Here is an 18535-nt window from a genome sequence, read left to right as displayed (position 1 = left end):
TATGAGTTTGATTCATTTGTCATGCATCACGTCAGGCACAGCGTCGCTAAATGAGCCCGCTGTGCCGTTTAACAGCACCCGTGACGGCTGCGTTGGGAGATGTGCCGGGAGCCTGGCTCTAATAGGTCAGCCATTAAGCCGCGTTCCCGGCCCTATCGGTGACACGCTGACCACCAGCGCTGCGCTGCAGAGAAGGCATGCAGCGCTCTGACACGCGTGGTCCGAGGCCACAGCAGTGGAATTCCAGAGGTATTGATTCAGACTGTGGCTGGGCTGTTGCTTCTAGTCAATATATAACATAAAACAATAGCTTTAGCATCGCTATAGGAGGCGAGAACCAGAGGACGCCACGCCTTTAGAGCTTTTACAGAGGCGATGGTGAACAAGAAGCCTTTCTCTGCCGTGGCCCTGTTGAAAATAACATAATAGGCGAAGCCCTTGGAGGGATTTCTTTGCATGTGAGGAATAGGTGGTGTTACTCAGTTCTTAACAGTTATTTACAGCTGCAACCGTCAATGATGTGCAGTTTATGGCAGTGAGTGATGTTGCCTTGAATTCGTGAGGCTGTCATTAGTTAAATAAGCAGTTTCACAGTGTAAACAACACCGCGCGGCGGTCCTTTACTTTAGGGTGCAGTTTGTGTGTAATTTGGGGCTGGAGCTCCGTCGCTTGTGTCATCACTCTGTTCCTCTGTCCTTAAAGGGGACGGGAGGAGAAACGTGCTGTATTGAGCTGTCTTTAGTATTAGTTAAAACTTAAACAATAATTGGAGTGAAGCTTACGTGTTACTGCATCACACAGTGGTGAAATGTCTCAGCTGATTCACAGGTGAATTAAACTCTGGATGAACTCTGAGATGTTTGATTAAGGATAAGAAATGTTAACCAGTAGAAATTCTTGTCCACAAAATTCAAATATTTGATTTGTACATGTGTCTGAGTCTTGTGACTTCCTGACGCTCACGTTCACACATTCAGGAAAAACTCTGTCTGGTAATAGCCATTTATTTTTCACAGCTCCTTTTTTTTTCTAGTCGCTGTAGTTCTTAATTAGGGAATCTGACGATGCCTTATTTAATCACCTCACTTGTAAGACTAATGTGTGGACTTGAGCTGTTGTGTGTTGTGTGCTGTTGTGTGTTTTTATTCATTAAACAACTCCTCAGTTAGTGTTTTTCTGTTCAAACCTTTCACACCAACTGTAAAACGTGGAGCATCCTCCAAAAAGTTAAAACGTTTTAACTGCATTTGTTTGTTTGTGACCACAGTGCTGTGTACACACACACACACACACACACACACACACACACACACACACACACACACACACACACACACACACACACACACACACACACACACACACACACACACACACACACACACACACACACAGCCTCAGGCCAGGTTCCCGGGCAATGTGAGGATTTGCCGTCAGCCTCAGCCTGACCCAAGGCTGCAGGGATGAATTTTACAGTCTAAATCTAAAATCTGTACGTATGTATGTGCTTTACTCGGACGTGAGCAAATTACAGCCTAATGTGGAAAGAACTCAGAACGGTTAAGACAGTCTCTGGCGTCGTGAGGAACAGAGCGTTCGACGGTACAGATCCAGGATCCTGACTGATTCCAGGTCAGAACACCACTTAGCCTAAAAATGTCACCAGCTAATAAAAGTAGCGCATATTCTGAGCGCGCGGTCGTGATGCACTCTGTGAGACTGAGTGCATCTAAGCATCTGAGTTTGTATGGGAAGCCTCAAAGGAAAAACATGTCACCACCCACACAGCTAAAAGAAAGCTACACTTTGTCACAGCCACTCACACACACTCTAAAGCTTCCATGGCAGTTTTTGGCTGCGCGTACAGTAGTTAGTGTACTTTGAATTAGAAAAACTCCAGGATGAGGAGGGCGACGACTAGCTGCTTGCAGTTGCTGTGACTCAGAGAAGCTGTTAATCACTGGACTGGATCGCTGGGGCACATCCAGGTGTTATCTTCTTAGGGGTGTGTTTAATCGTTCTGTATTCAGGATAATTGTGCCACAGACGTTGCACCTGCAGGCTGATTGTCTCAGCCTCCTTTAGAGTCTCATTCTCCACCATATAAATACCTCAATGCAAATCAGTGTCTTTAACCTCTATTAAATGTTATTTCCTTTCAAATGGAAGTGGAATTGAAATAATTTGTAATTTACATCATCAGTCAACGCTCTCATTTCATAGGAAAATATTTAGTGACAAAATCTTATTTAAATAAGATAAGCAGTAATCAATGACCCTCAAAGAAACTCAAAGCGTGACAAAGGAAAGAACCAGTGAGTTTTTATATTTTCTGCAGAAGCATTTAACTTGTTATAAAACCAAGATATTCTCCAAGTCTCTCAAGCACAGATCAAACGTACTGGCGGAGCAAAATTAAAGCACCCTAGTGACGTTTTGATATAATTTAGTTGTATTTATGGTGGTGGGTGAGAAACCCAATATAATATGCACAGGCCACAGTGGTGAAGGCGTATGAACAGAGAATACAAATACACATTTTGAAGTTCTGTGTGTTTTAAGCTGGGCTTGGATCACAAGAGAGCAGAGATAGTCAAATTAAATTTGATGAAATCAATGAATCTGAAGCATCTGGAGAGCGGGATGATTTGCTCAGTGGTTCTGTGGAGCTCAAGCACTTGGTAACTGGACTCAGGAAGACGGAGCTGAGACTAGATACCTTCCACTGATCTCTGAAGTAAGGGAAGTTTATGTGAGGTGAATGGTTGCAGTTGAGGCTTTTTTTGAACTTATGTATTATCTAAAGGGAGCTCCGAAATGACTGGGAGTTACTAAAATGCCAGAATGTCGACTGTTGTAAAGTCTGACACTCACATTGCTGAAAACATGTAGCTCTTTTTTTTTATTTCATTACTTGTTGACCTGGATTGATCTCCAGCGTAGCTCCACCCAGCTACAACAGGTCTAATCAGCTGCAGCAAGTGGAAAACACTGTGTGGGTGTAGAGGGCCTTTAAAATGAGGCCATATATGTAGTTTATTTTTAACTAGTACGGACTGTCTTTGACCTTCACCCATCAGCAGCCTCTACGCTCCTACCTGAACCTGAACAAACCTGCGACTGTTTGGACTCTGCTGGTGATCACACTGACTGTCGATGAATTAATATTTTTATTGAAATATGTAAAATGATTTAAAGAAGCTGTGTATTTTGGGGATCGTGTGTGGCCCCTGTTTCAGTGGGAGAGCGTGCACCTGTATCCACTCGATTGCCAGCTTGGCTCCAACTTCGACAGAGACCAGTGTGGGTGACCTGGATTTTCCACAACAGGTCATAAATTTGCTTTATATTGATCACAGCAGTTAAACCACTGCAGAGTTGTTCCTGGCACTACTGTGAAATGATTCCATAATAAAATACAGTGTGGTCATCATTTCTTAAGGCTAAGAGCTAAGGTGTGGAGCTACACAGAGCTGCTACCATCAGGAGAATTCAGCAATATTCAGCTTAATGGGTCTGCATCTATTGTCAAAGGTTTTACAGCACTACTGCCAAATAGCTATTTTAATTAAAGCCTTAAAACAACTCCAACAGTAAACAATCTGAATATTACACCATTCTCTGCAGTTTCCCCAGTAAGTAAACTAACTAGAAAGAAAATACATGCAGTGTCTTAATCTGGTTTTATTGTGGCCAAACAAACAAGACTAACGTTCTGAATTACTAATAACAATTAAAGTGTTTTTGGAGCGTTTAACGTAATCTGCTTTTGAATCTCACATTTGCTAGATAACCTGAAATTATAATAATAACAGGTTCAAACTGGAGACACCTGATTTCATAAGGAGCTGATAAACTATAATCTTGTCATATCAGACGGGTCAAATGTTTGAGATAACCCACAACAGGCTGATAACCACGGCCTTCTAACACTTTTGTAGAAAAACATTATAAACCTGTCACCATTTGTTGGTTGTTGTTTTTTGGTTGATTCTCTGAGTTAAACCTGTTTATTGCACTGTCTGATGTAACCTTGATTGGTGGTATTCCACTTTATTGCCTGCCGAGTGAAGGGACAGGCTGCCTCTCGATCCAGAGGGACAACCTCGGACATTTCTCACAATTTACAGCACCTGAGAATACTGTTTGACCACTTGATCTTAAAAATATTCAATATGAAGAGATTAAAAATATTAAATATGAAGTTTCTTTCCTATTTAATCACTGTTGTTATGATCACAAAGGAACTAGTTGCCTTTGAACCGGATGCTGTGTAGTTATTCTGGGGAAAAATAGATTCAAATCAAAAGCACGTTTTCCCAAATCAAAACAAATAAGCTTCCAGTGCAGGTGAATTTATCCCAGGTCAAACCTATTCACTGAACATGTTTCAGTGAACTGTACTTCCCCTGCTGATATCTTTGTAGACATTCTTTGTGTGGCTAAATACTTGATACTCTCCATGCTACACAAAGACTGGTGCTTAGTGCATGAAGAGTTATAGTAAACAATGAAAGCGGAGAATATTTAATATTGACTACAAAGTAAATGTGATTGTGCAAAACCTTATTTATACTCTTCAGACTCAGACAAACAGATAGATGTACAGTACATACTGTGGGATTTCATAGGGCATGGAATTTGCATTCAAAGCTATAAATACAGAAGAAATGCTCCTGATAGAGCTGCGCTGAGGTTGGTTAGTCGGCACTTCCCAAAAACAACACACCTCAAGTCAAGTCATGTTTAACGACTAAATAAACAGAATTTAATAAAACAATAAAAGATGTGATCAACATTCGTGAGTGCCCTCCTGGACCTCATAAATGCAGGAAGGGTACAGGTCCATCTTCAGCAGTGAAGGATGGAGGAGATACTTTGACCTGCTCTGAACTATGTCATTTCTACTCTATGAAAAATGTATGAATTTTGAACATTTCAAAAAAGAAAGCCTTTTAATTAAGCTTTGGCCTTTTTTATCATACTGAATTGGACATTCAGAGCTCAGAGCTACTTAATTAGTGCATATAGTGGTGAAGGAAGTCAAGAGGAAGCCAGAGCAGCTCTCGCTCCATCACATGAAAGAAATGCATGTGCAGCAATATCTGAGATTTTAAATATCTGAGATATGAGAAGATGTACGTAAGACGTTCATGCAATTACTGTTTTATGAAATAAAATCAACAAACAACACTGTAATTTAAAAATAGCAATTATTTATTTACAAATATTCTGTCATCTTAAATACTGAAGAGCAAAACAACAAAAATCATAAATGCTACATTAAATGTTTGACAATAAAAATAAAACCGAAGGCCTCTCACACATATCATAAAAATGTAAAACCAAGTAATAACATTCAGGATAAGCCGCAGTAAAGCCATAGAGTGCGAGTCCAGTCCGACTCTTCTCTTATTCTCCAGCATGATGCTGATGGACAGTTAATATCAGCTAATAAAGGACAATGAAGTGTGTCTATCAACTGTCCACTGTTTGATCAGTGACTGAAACCCCAGATAATGGTTTGATTAGTTGGTCCACTCGTCTTTTTTCCTCAGTGTAAACAGGTCTCTTTGTGCATATCTTCCTTTTTTCAGTGTTGAGGCTCTATCTGTTTTTTAGCTCATGATCAGTAGAGCGGCTACTCCTGCTGCTGTGCCCTCGCCTGCCCCCGTGAAGACTCACTGACTGGTACATTACAGTATTTGCTCAGCTACTTCCTCAAACCACGTGGTACCAACTTGCTTTCAACACAATCTAGTGGCCGTGACTCACAAAGCAGTCGCGTTCTCTCCTTCTTTTATAACCTCGCTCATCCCTGAAGCCCTGGGTTGTTACATGTGTTGCATTTCAGTGTTGTCTATTCAATGTTTGCTTTTGGTTTTGGTATATGTGAGATGAAACACGTTATGCTGTAGTTAAAGTAACACTACAATCAGAATAACATTAAAACAACAGTATTGCACAGGGTTGTCCTCAGTTTTGTCGCAAACTAGAGATACTCATTGAAGTTAAAAATGCGTGGAAGTCACGTTGTCGTCTCTGGACATGGCCGGGTTGTCGTACATCTCCACAGTCTTGCAGTTTCCTGTTATCTTTTCATCCTCCTCTTCTTCCTCCTTCTTGCAGCACTTGGAGCACTTGCAGCATTTGCAGCAGCAGCAGCAGCAGCAGCAGTGCTTGCAGCAGAAGGTGAGCGACGAGGTCACCACCCGGTCCCACGGTTCCATGGAGTGGAGGGGCCGGGGCAGGAACTCCCAGTCGCGGAGGACCCCGGGCAGGAAGCGCGGGCACCGGGACTGCATCACGTTGATGACGATCACGAAGACGACCAGCGCCACGACGGGCACGCCCACGCCGACCAGGACCTGCCAGCCGGCCATGGACAGGCCGAAGACGGACAGGGGCAGCACCAGGAAGCACAGGATGAGGTAGAGGCCGGCGAACCAGCGGTACTTGGCCGTGTGGTTCCCCAGGCCTCTTGCTAACCGGATGGGCACCCGCATGAAGGGGATGGGATACCACAGCATGATGCCCATGATGTTGAAGAAGAAATGGCAAAGGGCAATCTAGAGAAGGAAAAGCACAGGGGCTGTACTCCTGGATGTGTGGCAGAGCATCACGGAGCTGCTGGGCAAAAACAAGGGTACCTGCAGCGAGTTGCCCAGCGTTTCTCCAGGACTGGCCATGGCGGCGAGGATGGCCGTGGTGGTGGTGCCGATGTTGGAGCCCAGCGTCAGAGGGTACGCTCTCTCCAGGCTAATGACGCCGATGCCTGGCGAAGCGAGACGCGGTAAATATGTCCTGGTGTGAACGAAGGGGGGTCAGTGTGCCGATGCACTTACCGACGAGAGGAGTTATGGCAGACGTGAAGACCGAGCTGCTCTGCACAATGAAGGTCATGCCCGCTCCCACCAGGATGGCGATGTAGCCAGTAACCCACGCGAAGGGGAACGGGAAGTCTGGAAATACAGGGAGGGGCCGTTAGCCTGCAGGCGCCGCGCTGCGCCGCGTCCACGAGCTACGACTGCCGCCGCCGGCTGTGCCCGCACCTGTGTTGAGCACCTTCTTGATGACCACGGCCACCTGGCCCTTCAGCATGGAGTTGAGCAGCTTGACGATGAGGATGAGGCAGGTGCAGAGGACGAGCAGCGACAGAGCCAGGAGGATGAGGCCCACTGCCAGGTCTGGCAACGAGGAGTCGGCGAAGATGTGTTTGCCTGCGAGCACGGTGGAGCGAGCGAGAGCGAGAGCGAGAGAGAGAGAGAGAGAGCGATGGCGATCAGGTGCTGTATTATGTCACAGCGACATGTGGGATCCTTTCATAAAGGCTGTGTAATTAGCCGGCACCACAGACTAGTCCTTGACTCTTACTTTGGCTATTTTAATAGCAAGCACAGAGGTATTTTTCTTAACTCTTTGAAGTAATGGCCCATTCTGTGATCGTGTGTCCTTCAGAGAAGCAGCATGAATAGAGCTATTGAGGTTCAACAGGAGGGCATTAGCTGAGTCACCGCAGCATCTCAAAGGTAGCCATTGTCCCAGCGGCAGAGCCTCTCTCTCGTATCGAGTGGTCCTAATTGCTTTGGAAACGTCCCCCTGATCCCCTATGGGAGGAATGCTTACACTTCTCCAGGTTTTGGGTCCACGTCTCGTTGAGCTCAGCCATGGTCTGGTTCCCGTCCTGCCAGCACACGACGCCGGCCGGGCAGCTGTCCACCGTTTCGTTCCAGAACGTCTAGAAATGGCACGAGCAGCAGACGGTGATATCACTCAAAAGTTAAAGTCAAGGCTCATAATCATCCTTAAATGCTTGTATGCAACTGCACACTTATTATTAAATAACACGGCTTCAAGGTGTGATCCAACAAAAGAACCATTGTTGTCGAGGTACAAGTAGGACAATATCAGTCATTAGCAGAGATTATATGTTTCACTACTGCTGTGCTATTACTGTATCTTGTGTTTTTCTTACCGTGTTGCTCCTTTTTTTACACCATCTTTTGATCAGACTCTTGTTCTGAGCTGCTGAGTTTCCAGTGGCGATATCAGTGATCACAGATTTATCCAGCTGCAGAGGAGAGGCACAGTGTTTCTCTTTTAAAAACAAAATGGACGCCGCCTTCGTAAGTTTTCGCGCGCCATCGCAGAGTCGCGGCCTCTACCTCGATGATGGAGTTGGTGAGCGGGTCCGTGATGACGTTGAGCAGGTCGGGGGCGTCCTCGCCGCTCTCGAGGTTGAACGACTCTATGATAAGTCCGGTGAGCTTGTACAGGGCGCCCGAGGCCACTTCCAGGGGGAGCAGCACCAGCACGGAGAGCCAGTTGAAGAAGTCGTGCACCGTGGCACCGGCAAACGCCCTGGAAGTGAAGGGAGAGCCCCGTGAACGCGTGCCAGGCAGCGTCTGCGGCGTTGCCATGGCAACCGGGCCCAGGTTTACCTGCGGAACTCATTTCTGTCTCCTGCCTGCATCACGGCCACAATGGTGTTGGTGACGGATGTCCCGATGTTGGCCCCCATGATGATCGGCACTGCAGACTTCACGTTCAGCACTGAACAGGATAAGAGTCGTGTCGGTCTTTGTGCGTGTTCACACTGTAAATCTTCCATTCGCGGGCATCAGCGACTGTGTGTGTGTGTACCCACATCCAGAGGACACCATGCTGACCACAATGGAAGAGGAGGTGCTGGAGCTCTGCACCAGCACTGTGACTAACACCCCGATCACCAGCCCGGCCACAGGGTTGGACAACACCGCATTGTCCTTGAAGATGTCACCAGCAGCTTTACCTGCACACACACACACACACACACACACACACACACACACACACACAGCCTTAAACCACTGCTCACGCCTGGCATTGTCCAGTGAATGGGCAAAGTGCACAAGAATGCTTGCAGTTAAGGCCCCTTGAAACTAAATTTGATTCATGTACATTCCTTTTACCTCCGACAAGCTGGAAAGCAGAACTGAGAATGTCCAGGGAGCAAATGAACAGGTAGAGGAGTCCAAGCAGCAGAATCAGCTTCACCATACCTATGAGCACTCGCTTAATTTTCCCTGTAGTGTCCAGATCTGCACAAAAAAAAAGACTGAGTCAGGAATGGGTCCTTAAATGCATCCACGCAGCAGATTAACAAGGTGAGGGGGCCTCACCTGACCACTTGACCCCTGTGTCTTTGAGATCTGGGAGATCCCAGGGATCTGCGTCAGCTGGATCCTTCTCCACCAGGTCAATGGTGGAATAAGCCGCCGGGATCTCTTTAGAATGAGTGGTGTCATCTAATGGAGCATATGGAAATACAGATGTTAGAATACTTGAAGTTTGAAGGGATTACAAATTCCAAGAGAGGACGACATACCAAGGTTTGGAGGAGATTCAGTGGTCACTTCTGGTCTTGGAGCCATGGCTGCATGGAAAACACAAAAAGGTTCAAATCAAAACAAAGCAGATTAAATGAATTAACTCATAACATGTACTGTTGTAATTTTGAAGGTCTAATAATTGTAGAAGCAGAGGTGTCCATGGGTTCATGTTGCCCAATCTTTCTAAATCAAACTGCTTTAATATTCTAGTAGATCCCAACTCTTCTGATCTGCCTCAGCAGTTAAAATTTCTGTAACACAGACAGAAACATCTTCCCAGGAGTCTGACTAATCTGACTAAAACAACAAGCTGTGCGTTAAAAAGCGTGTTTTTACAGCGGACCCTCACACACAGACCCTGGTCTGGCCGCTCCATCACAGATGGCTGCTTACCTGCAGCAGATCGCGCGTCCGCAGCTCCGAGGCTTCACCTGTCCCACCTGTTGCTCACTCGGAGGCTGAGCGCCGCTTTTATACTGTAGCGGCGCACCGAACGCGCGCAATGCGCGCAGACTGCGCTCAGTGCAAAGGTCGCGCACACGCGCTCGGAGCAGAAGTGACCCGTGAGGCGCATCAGTGTGCGGAGATCAGCGCACAACTGCGGAAGTCGGGAATCGCAGAGTTCGAACCGAACCTGGTCCGGTGAAACGCGTGTTATCGTTTAGTTCTACGAAGAGGAAACACGCACAATAATAATAAAACAACAAAACAATAAGCCAGATATTTTTACAAAATTGTATTGACCACAGGTAAAACACAAAGAATGAAGAGATTTGCCCCCTGGTGGAGGTGGACTCACTCACACTAAAAAGCAACTCCTGATTTCTAATTTTTGATACAGACTGGAAGAAAACATGGCATATGAGAAGAAAAACCCCATTACTCCATTACTGTGACCCTGAGCTGGAATGAGGAACCGCGAACTGTGGGCAACATAAACATACAGTACCAGCAGGTGTGTGCGCCTGACACACACACACACACACACACACACACACACACACACACACACACACACACACACACACACACACACACACACACACACACACACACACACATATTTATTGCTTATTAGTTAAGTAATATGTTTATAGCCACAGATACGGCAGATATGACTTTAAGAGCATCTGAAATAATCTGTGTGAATGAGTGAATGATTAAGCTGCAGTGATGTCTCAGTTACTCCCAAACGGCAATAAAATAATCACGACAGATTTAATGCTGTACTTATAAAACGAGTTCACTGAGTTGATGGAAAAAAAAGCTTTCAAAGGCTTAAAGCTTTTTAATATGTAAGTAGTCAACATGACAGATGATTAATGATAATTATCATTATTAGTATTATTATGGAAGTGTACACTGGCTTTGTTTGTCCATGTGAGACCTGGGAGCGGTGTCTGATTTAATCCTACGTCTGTGTTTCGGAGATGCAATTTGGTGACGATGTTTTCGCTCTGAAATGGAACTGTAATGACTCCAGCCTCTGAAAATGGACTCCAAAGGCAGCCTTAAGAGTCCCTCATGATGCATTTAATCTACTTTGTTTGCCAGAGTTGGTTTTATGTGCAGTACACTCTCCAGATTTTGATCCCTCTAGATGTTTGGAGCATTTTTTCAGGTCATTAGTTACACATGAAAAGCCTGTCATCCTCTTCATCTGCTCCTTTTATCACTTTAAGACTAAAGCGCACAAAGAAAAAAAGCAGCGCTGTGCATTTCTTAGCCACATCTTTCAGAAACACAATAACTAAAAAGTAATAAACGAAAGGACTGGCGCCCTGATTCCTGCGCGGATCATGTTTACTGCGGCTCCCTTCAGGACTATATTTCGTGTCGCTATGGAAGATGATTGCACCTGCATACATTACCAGACTCCCAGTGTTTGCTTTGTTGTTCTAAAGCAAAAGGGAGACAATAAAGGTGTTTGTGTTCTGTGTTCATCAGTTCATCGCCAGTGCCAGTGATGCAGATGGGCTCTTTAACGTCCACAAGCTGTTCTTTAAGGGAGAGCGACGAAGCACCTGTTCGTTTAGCATCAATGCACAGTAATTAATTACACCAAAGTACACATTCTGACAGAGAGCACGAGGTATAATGCCTGTATATGATCTACTGATTAATGCAGTAGTACTCATGTAGCATCATCCTCACAGTGTTTAATAAGTCCCAGGTAAAACATATTAACTGAATCCCTCCCATGGTTTAAGATGTTTCTTGCTCCTTCTTACTCTGTCTAACTGTTGTTAGACATTCAGGATTCAGTCATTCAGGTGCAGCGTGTGTCCACAGCTTTCATGACAGACTACACCCTATGTCAACTCCACTGCTTTAACTCGTAACTGCTCTGCTCCACCGCTTTGTACAGTAGGACACGCTCTGTCCCTGGGTTTGTTGCATGTGTTGAATCGAACATTTGCCACCACTCAGTAAAGAAGTTTTTGTACTGTACTGTACTATGTAGAGTTCTGTCATAAAATATAATTCATCTAGAACATGTAACGCATAAAAATTATTGCGTTTGCACCACAGAGTGAAACATGCAAAGAAAGACAATATATTTCAATGTCAGTATAATGATGAGACTGGTAAAAGTAAAAGATTAGACAAAAAATAAACATGGAAAAGACATTAAATTATATATTGTTGTAACACACAGTGTGGGGAACAATAGCTCAGAAAAGACATTTGTAAAACATGAACTAAATACGTCAAATATCTCATTACCAATGTTGTAATAAGTTTATTGTAAAATGTATATATTTTTACCAAACAAGCAAACAAACAAACAAACACTAATTATTCTCTTTTTTATCACAAAATACAGGAACTGTATATACTGACTGTATTTACAGTAAATATGTCCATATGATATGACAACATCATCTATAAATCACATAATGTTATTATCTATATTGTTTGATGATGAGGCAGAATAAATGTCACAAATAGATTTGTAATAATTATACATGCACTACACTATATTTCTAAAAGTTATAGTTATAGTTATACCATAAACCTTGAAAACTGGCCAGTTCTTTTTTCCCCAAACAGCTACAGTACAGTATGAGCAGCTGAACCACAACCTATAAATAACAAACACACACAAAGTACAAACTCTTTCTATCATTATGCTAATAAAGGCCTAAATATGATTTCATGTTGATAGGAATATTGCATTTCTGCATTTTAGCAGGAGCAGTGATTAGCTCCTAATGAATTTACAGATAAACAACATAAAAGTCAAGAGCAGCACATTAGTGATTACCAGCGTGTTCAGTAACTGATAATTGGCTGCTGGGGCCGGCGCCCGGAGTCTCAGCTTCTGTGCAATTACGACCCGTAAAACTGTGTCTGATATGATTTTGATGGTGGTTCTGGCTGAGGTTGTAGCTTCGACCTTGAACTCTCCACAGTCTACGACACAATCCGTGCATGTGACAATGGAGGTTTAAAGAAACAGCTCCAAAACGCTCTTTATATATATAAATATATATATATATTCCCACTTATTTAACAGTGACTAGACACAACCTTGAACATTTCATGCAGGTCGGCTGAAAGTACGATGTGTCTACAAACAAGTTTGTAATGATGAACAAATGAGTAATAAACATTCCTTCGGGGCCTAAACTGAACAATTCACTCGGTGGGATTTCACCTCAAAGTCAATTATAAACGCAGCACGACTAATCGTCCGGTGAAATCTGTTATATATTGACCATTGCATTAGGTGTTTTCTTTCCCCATTTGACTCCAGGAGATCTGCTTGCAGTGAAGGAAGGATCTGAGGCTACTGCCTTTAACCTTTGGAGCTTTCTGTCCACCCACATGCTATCAAAACACTCTGTAGTTATAGTATGACTGCAGTCGCTTCAGTTGGAAAGCTTCACCTAAAAACACATTAAGACGTCTGCCTGAAAATCATCTTCCTGCAACTCTTCCTGAGCGGAACAACAAACCATAAAGCACCATTCTCCGACTTATATAATTGAGATTAAATGTTTTACCTCCCCTGCTGTGGTATCAGACTCTGTCACCGCCTCCGGAGCTGCTGAGTCGGTGCCACCTGCAGTTTGTGCCATGCTGGCACGGTTCACGCAGGGTCACCGGGGTCGGTCTGAGAGAGCCTCACTGCGGCCGCGCTGCGCCGAGAGCCATGAAACCATAAAGAGCAGCTGTTGAAACTCATCCAAACTGATTAAGCCGTCGAAGGTGGAGAGGATGAGCAGCCGCGGTATCAAGGTTAAGAGCCCAGCGATGTGAGAAATAGTCTGCGAGTGGATCCACGTCCTCTAAAGACACAGGCTGAAGTACAGGAACAAAGATCATGTTTTAACTTCATGTGCCAACAGTGACATAATACACCTCGACTTTAAGTTGCGCTAGGAATCCCCCTGCGTTTACCTTTGGAAAGTTTAATCCAGGGTTAGGCTGCTGCTGAAAACCTCTCATGAAACTGCATTGCATATATTTTTAATGAGGAATGCAACATAAAGCTTGATGCAATGAACCATAAACCAGTGTCAGTGTCCTTTATTGATTTGAGTGAGACCCTGCTGCCTCCACATGGTCACTGCAGTTTTTACAGAATGTACAGAAGTACAAAGAGCAGATCCCCGTATTCACCAGAAGATGGCGACAGATTCATGTGAAAAGGCTCCTCTTCAACTCACGTTTCACATGTTTCACATAGTTACGCCAGAGAAAACAGCATGTGTTGAGTGCGAGATGGACTCATGATAAATGCTTGAAGCTGGTTTATTCTGTGTGCACATCCACGGTGAGAAACACCATAAGACACGAAAATTGATGAGAGGTAAATGTGTTTATTTTTGATTGGTCTCATAATATTTATAATGTTTATTTTGCAGTATAATATTAATAATTTAAAGTGTGTTTTGTTGGTAAGTGAAGCAAACATTCCATCTGTGTGTAAATACACACACACGACGTACTGGACTGGACTGTACCGCTGTCATTCATCTGAGGCGTTGCATCAGGACCAGACAGTGCTCACCGGTGCTGAGACCTGCTCGACCTTGGACATGACTGATAGCGAGGACTGATTCATAAGTCTTCCACGCGGGCTGATGGGCCATCTCTCACCGTGGGAGGAGTGTAATACAATGCGAGGTGGAGCTGTGCATTGTTTTACAGAGGAGCAAGGACGCTGTTTACTCTTTTAACTAATGCTTTATAAAGCCTGCAGGTGTCATTGTAATAATAGTTATATCGCTGAAATATTGCTTCTTTAATGTTTTGTAATCATGGATGGACTCCTCTGTGTCCGTGAACAGGGAGCAGTGGACCTGGAGAGCTGAGCAGTGGATTCTTAGTATTGCAGCATGACCTAAAGAGACAATGCGACTTCCATTAGTGGCAGGTTGATCGCGACAGCGTCTACTGCTGTACCGGCAGGTCAGCTCTGATTCAAAGGCAGCTATGGATGAACTCACTTCACTGAGCCAGTCGGTGAAGGCGGACACGCGGGTGAAGACAGTGGGCTTCTTCGCTTCATTGCAGACGCGGGAGGACACGAAGCTGGTCACGCCTTGGACGTACCACCTGCCATCTCCACCCAGGCAGTTGAGAGGACCCCCAGAGTCTCCCTGAGACACACACACACACACACACACACACAGTGGAGCAGCTGAGCCCCTTCCCAGACGGTTGATGATGCGCTTTCCGTTGCTTTCACTTTGTTTCCTCACGCACGTTGCAGCCGGCGACGACGTCTCCCCCGGCGCAGATCATGGTGCTCTTGACGTTGATGCCCCACCAGTCGCTGCGGCTGCACACGCTGTGCTCCACCACAGGCAGCAAGGCCTGCTGCAGCTTATCAGGCATGGGGCCGTGTGCTGAGGGAGGGGGGGCAACGATAGTTTGCACCTGTTAATATTAACCAGGATCTAAAGCCTCATTGTTGCTCCCCACAGGTGTGATGCGGCCCATAGGGGAGGACACAGTGACATTACTGTAGAGGTTGCCCCAGCCAGAGATGTAGCAGGCGGTGCCATGGGCCAGGATCTCCTCTGCCTCTGGAAGACAGGCTGCTCCAACGCTGTCATTCAGAACGGGGCTCTTGTCCAGTTTGAGCAGGGCAAGATCGTTACTGGGAAAACAGCATCACGGAGTAGGTTGATGTCACAATACAAATATTATCCACGTGCAAAGCGCTCATTACCCATTGGCCACGTGATCGATGTCCCACTTCGGGTGGACGATGATGCGCAGGATGTCGCGGACCTGCTCGCTCCCCTCCTGCTGGCTCATGTCGTGCTCCCCCAGCACCACGCGGTAAACGTCTCCGGGCCTGGAAGTCAACTTCGATTCACTTGTGGTTCGTTCAGTTCACACAGCAGCGTTCTCGTGTCAACGCTCCTCACCAGATGCAGTGTCCGGCGGTCAGCACCCAGCGGGGTCCAATCAGAGTCCCTCCGCAGGTGTGATGGTACCGGCTGCCGTGCTTCACCTGCAGCGAGATCTGAGAGGATACATGGAGACACATCGAGGATTAGACTGGGAGGATCATGCTGTAAGTGTGCTGTTAGATGTGGATTCACCTGCCAGGGCCAACTGTGAGGACGAGCATCCTCCCCGTTCACCACCCTGCCGACGTCAGGCTTGACAGCAGGAGTTCCACATCCAAAAACTAAACGCGCATCGCAGTTTATTATTCAACCTGATCTCGTGTTCAAATGTTTACTTATGTTACAAATTGCTTGCACTCCGCTCTGTTTTGTTGCTCCAATCCAGTCCTTTACTCACCGTACGCTGCATGCAGCAGCAGGAGGACTGCTGCCTTCAGCATCCTGTCAGTCTGTGGGACGTGTCAGGCCAGCGCAGCTCTTATACCTCCTCAGTGGGTCTGGAATCCCCAAACACACCTCACACTGAACCCGTGGAACTCTCTTATCGGCGCCCGACGCGATTATAGCTGAGAAAATCCCACCGCTCCACAGATGCATCGGCTGAGCCGCGACCGACCTGTCTGCTGATGGAGCGCTTTGTCATCTGGGAGCGACACAGACTCTCCAGCGCACGTGCTCCGTGTACATACATGTTTATACAGATCAGTTCCCAACACAGCAAACTTATATAAACGATGAATTCCAGACAATGTTCAATGCACCGTAGTCCTCAAAGAAACACATTTAGCAAGAAGATTTATAAAAAACAATAAATGCACAGCTTTTTATGTTTTGAAATCAAAACTATGTATATTTCTGTACAATAATAATAATAATAAAAATTGATTTAATCACCTTTATTTACTGTATGTTCCTCCTTTATTCTGAAATCATTCTGAAATTGTCTGGTGTTCTTCAGGTAAATATGTTATTTTGTAACATGAGTTGTTAACATGAATTGTTATTAATTCTAGAAACAATGGGATCATCTGCAGACTCCATTTAAATGCTTGGATTAGTGTGAGGGGGCAAACCAGACACCTCCTGCGTGGGAGATACCAGGATCCATGTGCTGGTGTGCAGTGGGTGGATGTTTGATAGTGGATGCCAGGAACAGCCACACATTCTGTGCAACGTATATGTGCAGCAGTAGTTGTCCAGACACAGGAAACGACCAAATGTTTATTACCCTGATCTCAGTTCTGCCTTTTTGTCCCAGTAGAAGGTTTAGTGGAGGCTGCTGGATTGGGCCATTTGGGTGTAGCTGAACACAGATAAGCCTCCAGCAAAGGCAAACAGAACAGAGGGTTCTCAGCAGCAACACGCTCGGGACCGTATGTGAAAGCAGCCCTCAGACGAGCTGAGATGAGAGTTTAGTGTCGTCAGCTCTTCCAGTGCAGAGCAGCGAGAGACAAATGTCCTCCCTGCGACCACAGAACTGGATATTATATTTGAAGGGTTACCTTCACAAGAAACAGCCCCATATGAACTTTCTCCCTCTCCTCCTGCTGAATCTGGCCCCAGTTCTCCAGCCCTGCTCATACAGCATCCTTCCCTCCTGAAGGGACACTAATATCACTCTCTGGAGCTGATATTAGGCAACGTCCATCGATGATATTTCCCCTTCGCAGAGTAAATCAAATCAATATCGCCTCGACGGCTAGAGGTGTCGCTCGCTGCTGCTAAACTGCACACATCGCGTGAGGATTTACGCATCAGACATGTGTTGTGTGTTTGCATAGCGCAGCAGTGACAGAACTATGAATAATTCTGATTAAGGCTACAGCTCGTGATGAATGAGCCGCCAGCGGTGTTTACAGGAGGTCACTCGGGACGGGCTTTTTATTATCAGCAAGTGTGTGTGCAAAACAATAAAATTAACAGAGTGATGGGGGCCCACGCACAAATCACTTTAACGGTACCGGAATACTGTTATACTTCACTTTATAGCTGTGAAACTTTATAACCTTCGATCACAAACACATGTTAAAAATCACTAAGGAGGAGGCGGAACAGAGACACATTTAGTATCTGTGAGCATTTAGCAAGAAAATGAATGAGTGTTCAATATTAGAAGCAGGAATTATTTTTAGTTTAAATATGGTTTAAAGATTCCTAAAGTCAGACATTCATGCCTGAACAAGACCTTGAATTCCCAGGATGAAATCTCTGTTAATCCCAACAGGAGCATTCTTTGCATCGTTACAGTGTGATGCAGATCACCATATTTCCAAATTATAATTTCCAAGTATATTAGGTCTTGAGGGGGTCATGAATGTCTCGTCCACATTTAATGATAAGCTATTGAGCAGCTTGTGAGATGATTCAGTCTGAAGCAGCTGAAATGCCAATAATAGCATTTTTACAGCTGCCAGCGAGGCTGAATTCAGTCTAAATTCAGTTCAGTTATAAAATAAAGTTTAGTTTAGCTATAAAATAATGGCAGGATCATATTGCGCTATATAATATTTTAAGAATAATACATTTAGAATTTATTATAAAATGTCTGGAAAAAATGTAGTTTGATATAAAATTATATGAGTTGTTCCTAAACCGCTTGCATCCATAACCCGCTTTATTGTTTCGCTCTGTAGAACCAATTCCATCAAGACATTGTTCTGCTGAACTGTGGAAATCGATATTTCCAAAGAGAACCACGGCTCGCCACAGAAGCAGGCCTCGTGCTCCGTTCAGCGCTGGCTGACGACAGAGATAAATTATGTGGGAGCAGCCAGCGCCGTTTAAGGCCAA

General features: G+C 44.9%; 2 protein-coding genes across 3 annotated transcripts; both read right to left on the bottom strand.

The window, feature by feature from the left end:
- Positions 1-5196: 5196 nt before the first annotated feature.
- Positions 5197-13677, bottom strand: LOC114854369 (sodium-dependent phosphate transport protein 2B-like). 2 transcript variants are annotated; one of them, XM_055508123.1, is made up of 14 exons: positions 13382-13677; positions 9765-13264; positions 9368-9415; positions 9162-9287; positions 8952-9080; positions 8648-8791; positions 8442-8553; positions 8166-8361; positions 7976-8071; positions 7627-7738; positions 7053-7220; positions 6846-6962; positions 6651-6775; positions 5197-6569 (listed from the first exon to the last, which is right to left on the bottom strand). In XM_055508123.1, exons 3-14 carry the CDS (start codon positions 9411-9413, stop codon positions 6012-6014), a joined length of 1929 nt encoding a protein of 642 aa, XP_055364098.1. In that variant the 5' UTR covers positions 9414-9415; positions 9765-13264; positions 13382-13677; the 3' UTR covers positions 5197-6011. The 2 variants fall into 2 exon arrangements, with proteins under 2 accessions (XP_055364098.1, XP_055364099.1); XM_055508124.1 differs by lacking the exons at positions 9765-13264; positions 13382-13677 and having other exon boundaries at positions 9368-9747.
- A 503-nt stretch (positions 13678-14180) lies between these two features.
- LOC114853684 (chymotrypsin-like elastase family member 3B) lies at positions 14181-16471 on the bottom strand. The gene is made up of 8 exons (XM_029147345.3): positions 16143-16471; positions 15938-16026; positions 15761-15858; positions 15559-15687; positions 15350-15486; positions 15090-15232; positions 14831-14983; positions 14181-14724 (listed from the first exon to the last, which is right to left on the bottom strand). The coding sequence occupies exons 1-8, from the start codon at positions 16183-16185 to the stop codon at positions 14707-14709; spliced, it is 810 nt and encodes a 269-aa protein (XP_029003178.1). The 5' UTR covers positions 16186-16471; the 3' UTR covers positions 14181-14706.
- Between the last annotated feature and the right edge of the window lie 2064 nt (positions 16472-18535).

The sequence above is a fragment of the Betta splendens genome, chromosome 4, assembly GCF_900634795.4.
Source record: "Betta splendens chromosome 4, fBetSpl5.4, whole genome shotgun sequence".
Taxonomy (NCBI): Eukaryota; Metazoa; Chordata; class Actinopteri; order Anabantiformes; family Osphronemidae; genus Betta; species Betta splendens.
This window is presented reverse-complemented; position numbering and strand designations above follow the sequence as displayed.

Excerpts from the sequence above, each read along its gene's own strand:
- LOC114854369 (XM_055508123.1), bottom strand. The coding sequence starts at position 9,413 with ATGGCTCCAAGACCAGAAGTGACCACTGAATCTCCTCCAAACCTTG. Across the intron at positions 7,221-7,626 it reads GACCCAAAACCTGGAGAAGT|GCAAACACATCTTCGCCGAC; the intron begins GTAAGCATTCCT and ends CCGTGCTCGCAG. Across the intron at positions 6,963-7,052 it reads CAAGAAGGTGCTCAACACAG|ACTTCCCGTTCCCCTTCGCG; the intron begins GTGCGGGCACAG and ends CTGTATTTCCAG.
- LOC114853684 (XM_029147345.3), bottom strand. The coding sequence starts at position 16,185 with ATGCTGAAGGCAGCAGTCCTCCTGCTGCTGCATGCAGCGTACG. Across the intron at positions 15,688-15,760 it reads ACCGCCGGACACTGCATCTG|GCCCGGAGACGTTTACCGCG; the intron begins GTGAGGAGCGTT and ends GTTGACTTCCAG. Across the intron at positions 15,233-15,349 it reads TGGCTGGGGCAACCTCTACA|CACACGGCCCCATGCCTGAT; the intron begins GTAATGTCACTG and ends CCCCTCCCTCAG.